This window comes from Myotis brandtii, unplaced genomic scaffold (genome assembly GCF_000412655.1).
Source record: "Myotis brandtii unplaced genomic scaffold, ASM41265v1 scaffold102, whole genome shotgun sequence".
Lineage (NCBI taxonomy): Eukaryota > Metazoa > Chordata > Mammalia > Chiroptera > Vespertilionidae > Myotis > Myotis brandtii.
The window spans coordinates 403408-412972 of record NW_005353405.1 but is presented as its reverse complement, the minus strand read 5'-3'; the positions used below and the strand labels follow the sequence as shown (position 1 = coordinate 412972).

General features: G+C 40.1%; 1 protein-coding gene across 1 annotated transcript in view; it reads right to left on the bottom strand.

The window, feature by feature from the left end:
* The window catches only part of DNAJC15 (DnaJ (Hsp40) homolog, subfamily C, member 15), a 79249-nt gene that overhangs the window by 59332 nt on the left and 10352 nt on the right, over positions 1-9565 (bottom strand). Inside the window, exon 2 of the mRNA XM_014535512.1 lies at positions 1306-1357. Coding sequence (XP_014390998.1) covers positions 1306-1357 — 52 coding nt within the window. The remainder of the gene's footprint in view (positions 1-1305; positions 1358-9565) is intronic.

Genomic DNA, 9565 nt, shown 5'->3' with positions numbered 1-9565 from the left:
CACCCCCGATCGGGGTGGGGGGGCCGATCGGGGATGGGGCCAGCCTGGGGGAGGACCCACAGGTGGTTGGCCAGCCGGCCTCGCCCCCTGGTTGAACTCCCACTTGAGGGGACAATTTGCATATTAGGGTTTTATTATATAGGATTCTATTTAGTAATAGGAATTTGGCAACAGTGTGGTATGTACAGAATATAAATACCAATTCTGATTTTAGAAAGGCCCTGGCAAACGTACATCTTTCTCTAATTTCAAATAAAAATCTTACATCTGAATTTGAAATAACTATGCCCATTCTCCTATAATAATTACTAAAATTGTTTTATGGTTATGTGGCAAGTTTACCAGAATTCTATTTAGATAGGATATTCTTCTCAGGAAAACTCAGTAATGTATATAATGAGACACAAGATCTTGATGGCATAAAGACCAAGAGAATCTGAATCACAGATCTTCTTGATTTTAAAGGTCTTATTGTTAAGGTGCTTTAAACAAGACGTGGACAAAATTAAATAGTACATGAAACAAAACAAAAATCTTTTTTGGTTTGCTCAGTTTTCTATTGGATCTCAATAAACCACATATAACCACAATGGAAAGTAAGTTCACCCAAAAGATCATTCAATTAACAGGAGCAAATCCATGGAACTTAGACACAAATGCTAAAACAAAATATTGTAAATTTTTATCAACAAGGAAATGCTCTTAGATAAACACTAATTAGGGAGTAGCTATGCAATTTAAAACTGTAAGTTGATGACTCTAAACTATAAATTGAAGAGACAGCAATTTTGCTTTAACTCTTTATAACTGTTCCTTCTAAAAAAGTGATTTTGGCAGTTTATCAAAGACAATACACCAATATTTTTAAAATGAAGTAATAAATACACTACAGGGAACAACTACATGCACCAGAAAGAACTGACAGCTCAGGAAATGTTTAATCCTACCTTCAAGAAGAAATAAATATGGAAGAATAAAGAAACCCCATACCAATTATACTGTTTCATATTAAAGATGTTTTATTTATAGTACACAATATCTCAGACTAAAAAATTGCCAGGAAGATCCACTATTATCGGGGCTAGTTTTCCTAACTTTTGTATCATCACTTTTCTTCACTACTAAGTTTATCTAGATTTTGCTACACTGAGAAATGTTCAATAATTACAAATGGTGAAGAGAATAGGAATGTATAATGTCTTAAAACCCAAAACCTCAGAATACGAAGAGTCTGCTTATTAAGGAGTGATTTTTGAAAAATATATTTTATAACATTTATTCATATGTAACCATTATTTATCTTACCTGCAAATGCAAAAGCTGCAACACCCAGTCCTACAGCTATGAAGCTTCTTGCCTATGGAGGAAAAAATAATAATCACTTACAGTATTACACACTGGGTTTTAAAAGTAAATCATTTTTAATAATGTAAATAATTATGTTAAATACTACATTTTCTTCAATTTCTTCTGACAACAGAACTTTAAAAAATCTGTAGTTAATGGGATTATATCTCCTGTGCACCAAATCAGTTTTCAGTGAAATAAAATAATTCTAGATTTTCATTTAATTTTCATAAACTTGAATTCATTCTAACCTAGAGCTTTTATATTACCTACTAGAGGCCCGATGACAAAAATTTTGTGCACTCGAGGGGGGGGGGGGGCCCCCCCCCCCGCCTCTTTGATGGGTGCTCCCCATCCCGCCCCGAGGCCCCGCCCATCTTCCAGCTCCCTCCAGCTGCTGACCTTGCTGCCGGATGGGCGGACCCTGGGACCACGAAGCTGCCCTGGACATTGGTGCCACCGTGGACTTTAGCCAAGGCCTGGAGGCTGGTGAGGGTGAGGGTCCGGGGTGTGGAGGACGAACTGCGGCCGTGGGGCGCCAGGGCTGACAGGACCTGCTTGGTGAAGCTTTCTTGTGTTAGGTTTCTCTGGCTTGTAGACAGGAGATGCCCCCCTAAATCTCTCTCCTCCCCTGTCTTTCCTGCGGGGACCTACTGCACCGTCCTGGTGGGTTTTAGTGGCTTGATCCTTTTGGTGAACGCATCTGTTTGTAATGTCGGGGTTCTCCCCCCCCCCTCCCCGCCCTCGGCTTTGGAACCCGGGAGAAGTGCTCGCGTCAAAGGTTGCTGCACACACCGCAGCTCTCCCGGGCTAGCACTTATTTTTTAGTCCTGCTTCTCATTTGGGCTGTTCTTGCTTGCAGAAAAGAACGTGCTCCGGGGACAGATGTCAGTGTAGGTCTCCCCGTCATCAAACTTAGGTGACGGTGGCTGCGAGAGGGGAGCAAGGCGTGTAGAGTTGTCGGCAGCGCCCAGCGGGCCCTGTGCCTTTGAAAAGCCTCGGGAAGGTGTCACCGCCGCGCTGCGCAGAGGAGAGGTGATGCGCAGGGGGCTCCCGCCCTGCGGGCCGGGCGGAGGACTGCACGCTAAAGCCAGGATACAGCTTCTTTATAAAAATAACCAGTTTATGGAGTAGGGCTGTTGATTTGACTTCCAAACGAGGAAATAAATGGTCATTATAAAAACAGCGTCAACAAATAGTATTGGATCAATGAGAAATGATAACTGCGATGTTGGTGACAACGATTCTAAGTGGAGATACTCTCTGGACAGTATGTGGTTTCATCGTAATCTGCGGTCTCTATTTTCAGTTTAAAGCAAAATTGCAGATTTGACTACCAGCTTGATGGCGTTTTACTTTTAAAAGTAAATGCTAAAATAAGCGCCGAGATTGATACCAGCATGGGTGTTCCCGCCGTTAACTGTTTACTTTTACAAGAATATTTTGTTAAATGTTTTTATTTTTATGTCTCTCATTACAGAATATTTATTATGTTTATTATGATGTTTATCATCTGAAGGTAGATATCATGGATTTTTCAAACTGAAATACTCTTTTTTTAAAAAATTATACTGAATGATTTAAATGTTCTTATATATTTGGAAGCATGTATAAAGCTTATAAATGTTAAGGGAGGTGTCTTGTACACAGAAACTGATTTAGTTAAGACTTTAAAGCCATTTAAAAGTTTATATTTTAACTCAGTGGGGAGCCCGGCTGAATGGAAGCCCTTTTCTGGGGTTTTGTTTAGCTTCTTATTTGCAACATAGTATATAGTTGCTTAGAGTTGCAACTGAGAGGCTGGCAAGTTAGGTGGGGAACGTTGGAGTCCGCAGTCACTGAAGCAAGCAAGCCTCCCTGTTTGCTTCAGTGCCTGGCTGCCGGCCGCCATCTTGGCTGACAGTTAATTTGCATATACTCACTGATTAGCCAATGAAAAGGGTAGCGGTCGTACGCCAATTACCATGTTTCTCTTTTATTAGTGTAGATTGCTAAAATGTTTTCTACAGACCATTCTTAATAGTGGGTTTAATATATTTATCTTCTATAAAGATAAAAGGCACATTTTTCCTACTCCATTACACTTGCAATACCCAATGGCATTTATTATATGTAAAAATTTAGTAAAACATTACATGCATGTTTAGTAAATATGTCAAACTTCCAAAAACTATTTAAAATGTAAATAATTTAAAAGCTAGTCTATTTCTACCTTTCTAGAATGATGTAAAAATTATTAAACAAGAGTCAAGAGTTCAGAATCTAAAGTTATGAGCTCATTCTGATAAAAATCTATTTTAAATTAGTATATATCCCATATTATTATATGCTTTTCAGTCTCAGCCCTCCATCTTAAGTTGGTTACAGCATCATCCCGATATGCCAAATAATCAATGAATGCATAAATAAGTGAAACACCAAATCAATATTTCTCTTTCTCTCTCCCTTCTTCTTGTTCTAAAATCAATAAAAATAATAATAATAATAATAATTCTGCTGGATCTTATGGATTTTCCTCTCACACCACACTAATCACTTTAGGAAAATAGGTACACCACAACATAAAAAGGTTTATGTATCAGAGATCAATGGTTGCCCCACCCATATCCATTCTCCTTTTCTTCTATGGGATCAAGAATTTCATTTTTAGTCAGACATATATTTCCAAGCCTCCCTTAGTATGGATACAGAATTAAGGAGAATTAAGGAGATATACCATAGAAATCTTTTTGTCTGATTAGTGGTGTGAAAGGTCAGAGCCAACAAAAATCTTTTAAAAGCAGGAATAATCAGGAGGCAGCTAATCAATGATTCTCCCTCATCACTGATGTTTTCTCTCTCTCCCTCTCCCTTGATTTCTAAAATCAATAAAAATATATTAATGTATGTAAATGACAGCATAGAGACTTGGCACATGGTAAAAACAACTAGCTATTACCTATATATATAAAAGCCCAGCGACTGAACGGCAGAATGAGCAGAACGAACAGTCAACCAGTCACTATGATGCGCACTGACTACCAGGGGGCAGACACTCAACGCAGGAGCTGCCCCCTGGTGGTCAGTGCGCACCCACAGTGGGAGCGCCGCTCGGCTGACCAGGATGAGCGGCACTCCCACGGAGGGAGTAGCCACTCAGAGGGCGGGTCCACAGCCACTTGGCTTACTGGGATGAGCAGTGCTCCCACAGAGAGCGCAGCCACTCAGAGGGCGGGTCCACAGTCCCTTGGCTGACCAGGATGAGCGGCACTCCCACAGCGGGTCGATCCCCACAGGCCATGCACCCACCAGTGCACAAATCCGTGCACTGGGCCTCTAGTTCAATATAAGTGGCATAACAGAAGTATGAATAATGTTTTATAACATTTAAATTTGAGAAAATTCATAGAAGTGGTTTTTGAGGTAGCCTCGAGAAAATGCAGTTCTTCTCTGGATTAAATAATTCAAATTTCCACATTATGAAAAACGCATTATTTCAAAAATATAAAACCTTAAAAAGTTGAGTTATCCTAATTTCTCATTTTAAATATGTTTTTATTGATTTCAGAGAGGGAGAGACAGACACATCAATGATGAGAGAACCATGACCCCCACTGGGGATCAAGCTCGAAACCCACAACCTAGGCATGTGCCCGGACCTGGAATCAAACTGAGACCTCCTGCATCATAGGTCGACGCTCAACAACTGAGCCACACAGGGTGGGCCTAATTTCACATTTTTATAGATTAATAATTATTGCATCATTTTTACTATTTCAACTATTCAAAATATATGAAACAAATAGTTGCCTCTACAATTCCAAAGGGATTTTTATTTTAAGGTATTTCTATCAGAAACATTAAGCTATGAGGCATTTGCTCATTTTTCATTTTAATCTAACAATATGTAAGGCTAAATTGTGTTTAATAAAATTTCAATTTAAATGAACAAGTAAGTATTTAAGACTCTGTTGATTATTCTCCATTTGTCCCTACAGATACATTTTCCACCCTTCTTTGCCTTATTCTGCAGCTCTGCCTCCCTTATCTCTAAGGATTACATGTGGAACAGAATGCTACACTTCGTTTACCAATCCCACCACAGGACTCCAAATACTTCTGCCCATTATATCTCGGTGTCAAGGTTGCAAAAGAAAACACAACACAGTCAAGTACTGGATAGAATAATGCTCTACTCACATAGAGAAGAAACAGAGCAAGGTCAGCACCAAGTGTGTGCATGGGTCCCTTATAGCTAGTGGGTGCTCTGACAGTGGTCAAAAGGAAACAAGCCTAGGAGCATGCTCTAACGCTGCAGCAGAAAGACCCCATCACCCCTCCCTCCACCCCACTCCATCCCACCCATGGATTCTAAAATACTGAAAGCTGGAGGCATGTCTGAGGACACTGACTGCTTTAAGCAGAACAAAGACCACTTAAAGAGCCTGAAGCAGGGACTGATAGTCCCATGAAGGTGATAAACCGAGCAAAGTCAGAGTGGCTCCTCATCTTTTAGTAAGGAAGTGTTGGAAGCTCTAGTAGGCAGAGCAAAGTCAAAAGCCTGTGCATGTGACCTTGCCTTTCCCAACAGGAAGCATCAGCAGAAAAGCAAAAAATGGAAGGAGATAGAAATAATAGTACAAATTATTCCCAGCTATGTTTCCTCGTTGGACACAGCTCCTATTTAGTGGCTCTTCTTCCATGCCAACAACTCTTGAGTTCTGGAATACAATTCCCATCCCCTTCGTTGCCCCTTTGCCTGGGTGGGTAACAGTTTCCAACTGTTCCAAGTCCCTGACAGAATTATCATCCCTTTTTTATTACCTAACCAGGCCCACACCTCTGCAAATAGTCCATTAAACTATCTTCAAAAAAAGCCATCCATCTGTTACTACCAGGACCCTCGCTGATACAAACATCACACTATATACTAATCATTATACTCTGTACAAGAGATGTAGTAGCATGGAACAAGACAAAGGGTCCTGTGTAGAACATAGTGGGAGTCCAATGTTTATGCTAACCTCCCAAAGACCTTTATTACAGCATTTATTGCACTAAATTATAGTTAGGTGTCATGCCTCCTTCAGCTTTTGTAGATATCCAGAGCCTTTTAAAAATATGATGAAATCTAAGATGCCACAATAAAACACAAATATATATATATATATACACCCTGAAGCCCTTCAGTCCACAAACCCCAACATAAGAACCTCTGAAATAAGTAAATAAATAAATAAATAAATAGCAAGCTCACTGAAGTCCAGGGGAGTGTCTTATGCACCTTTACTCTCCTAGAGCAAGGACCTGCATTTATGTATACATTTTTTATTCATTCAATAATACAAGAAAAATAATTTTGATTCCAAGAACTGATCTCTATTTCTAAAGACCAACTTTATAGAAAGATAAATACACTTTTAAAAACAACAGAAAGAAACCCAAATTAGGTGGATCACTAGAGCAAAAAAAGGATGTTCAATAAATGACTAAAAACCATGCAATCAAAATCTTACTGCTGTACTGAGAAGACAAAGTATAGCATAGCTAATCAAAGTCTCATTTCTTTATTGGAACTAAAATTCCTTGTTGGAAAAGTGTTGTACCTGATCTACCTCTTTAACTGTATTTTAATTAACTTGATATTAAATCAGTTTATGTTTTTTAGCATTAACAACTGAAACAAACAAACATATATTATTTGGAAGCTGAGACCAATTTGAAATTTAAAAAATATATAATGTGTTCTGCCCAACTAGATTTTGTCCTCTGAAATAAGAATAAAGGTCCTCATAAAGTTTTCTATAAAAATACTAAGGTATGGGGCGCGGCTACAGTGTTTTGGCCAGGTTCAAGCCTCAGACTAATGAAAGGACAGGGTCCTCTCATTGCCACTTGCAAGTCCCAGCTGGAGGGCAGGGCCCTCCCAGCACAATCATAGCCAACGGCTGTGGTTGTAAGCTTGAACCTATGGTCCAAACACGTGGCCCCACTTGCCTTGTGATAGAGTTCGGGTACATGTAGTTGAGTGAGGTTGAAACTCAGGAGAATGCTGTAAACAACTTGATCACGCCCCTACTTTGCCTCGTGGCATCTGCTATAAAATAAAGACACAGCTTGTGGGCGCTGTCTCCTCATCAGGGAGCAGCGTCCCACCGAGACCCAGCTTTCATTCTCTTGTCTGTCTTTTCTCAATCCTTTCACCCCCCCACTCAGGGTCACTGAACCAGGCTGAGCTGGCATGGCACATAAGGCGCCCTGGGGCTGAGTATGCCATGGCCGTGCCGGCTCCCCACACTAAGGCTGTTAGATGTACTCAATTAACTTAAACCTTTAATGTTAACTGGTCCAAAATAGGAATATGATTTGTTTCCCAGAAAGAAAAAAATATGTATCTACTACCTAACATTTTTTCATTCACTAAAAAATCATTGGTTTTGTCAGACCCAAATTTAGAGAGTTCTAACACAACAAGTTTCCCTAACCATCCACATTTGTGAATGACCCAGAGAAAATAAACTAATTGCAAATTTAGGAAATAGGTAGTACAATACAGTCAATCGGAAACCTGAGCAAGTAGTTCACACAGAACTCTGACCTAACCTTTATTTGAATTTTTAAAAGTAAAAGAATACTTAACACACAGTGGAGTTTTTAAATAGCCCATGGTTCATTTAGCATAGCTGTGTTAATAGAGAATTCCATAAACATCTGTATTTTACTTTTGTTGAAAAAATTTCATATATGCTTTATCACTATGCTATTTCACATTTACTTAAAGTTCAGTATTGTATCCTCAGGCTAGTAGGATCTATTTTGTTTCTTTTACATATGCAACATAGTATTTGATTCAGTGGCAAGAACAAAGATGTACTTCAATTTTTTATTTGAATATTTTTTAAACACTGATGCTTTAAATCTAAATTGCCAGTAATGGATGACACAAATGACATTGAAAAGGCAATTTAAAAGCAAAATGGTGAATCAGGAATAGTGTTAGTACCACAAGTACATTCATTTTCTACAAACTAGGCAATAACCAGGTTAAATGTCTAAAATTGCTCAAGCAACTTGACTGACAGCATGGTACATCTGTGCATTTATAGAAAGTAGAGAAATGCTATGAATTCTTTGACTTAGAAAAATTAGAATGTGTGCTGAAAATAAAATCAGACAGTGTGATTTTTTAAAAAAAGGTGTGTGTATACCCATACACTGGCCTAAGCTAAAACTGCCATACATGTAACACATATGTAGGAGATAGTGAATGGTAAGTTTAGATGCCATACAAGGTGCTTTTCTTTGCTCTTCTCTTTAAAAGAAAAATTATAAGACTGCCTTGGGCAAGTTTTAATTTTGAAACAATTTCTTTGAAGAGTCAAATGTATATGGGTTAGAAAAATAACTAACAGCCCAGCTGGTGTGAACCATGAGGTCATGGCTCAAATCCCAGTCAGGGCACATATCTGGGTTGCGGGCTCTGGCTCGATCCCCAGCAGTGGGTATGCAGGAGGCAATGGATCAATGATTTTCTCTTGCAGAAACCAAGATGGTGGCATAAGTAAACACCTGAAATTGCTGCCTCGCACAACCACTTCAAAAATACAACTAAAAGACAAAACGGACATTATCCGGTACCACAGGAAGGCTGGCTGAGTGGAAATTCTACAACTAGAAGGAAAGAGAAAAGCACACTGAGACTCAGAGGAGGTGTGAAAGTAAAGTGCAGAGGTACGGAGGCACACGCAAAAAGGGCTGGCAACTGAGGACGCGGTTATCAAGCTCCCAACAGCCTGACTCCAGTTCTGGGCGAGTCTCTGGGAACCCAGACTCATACGAGGAGAAACTGGACTGTCTGGCAGCGGGCAGAACTCGAGGGCAGCTTTCTCTCAGAGGTGCTTGCAGTGATTACCGCAGGACACTGAGACCCAGGACCTCTTAGGTTAGGGCTGAGGATCAGCCATAGCTGTTTGCTCCACCCTGTTGATTCCCTGAGACCCCTCCCCACCCAAGCTGTGCACAGAGGCTTTTGCATATGAATGACCTGGCCCTTTGCAATCTAAAATTACATAACAAACTGCAGCTGGGTCAGACAGACCCAGAATATCCAAAAGAAGGCCCAAGGCCCCACAGCAACTTGCATTGCTTCACAGCTGGGCCTCATCTGGGCATCTCCAAATCCCAAACAAAGAAGAGGAATCTGCAGATCTCTCCGTAGCTCCTGCTGGGTAGCCTCAGG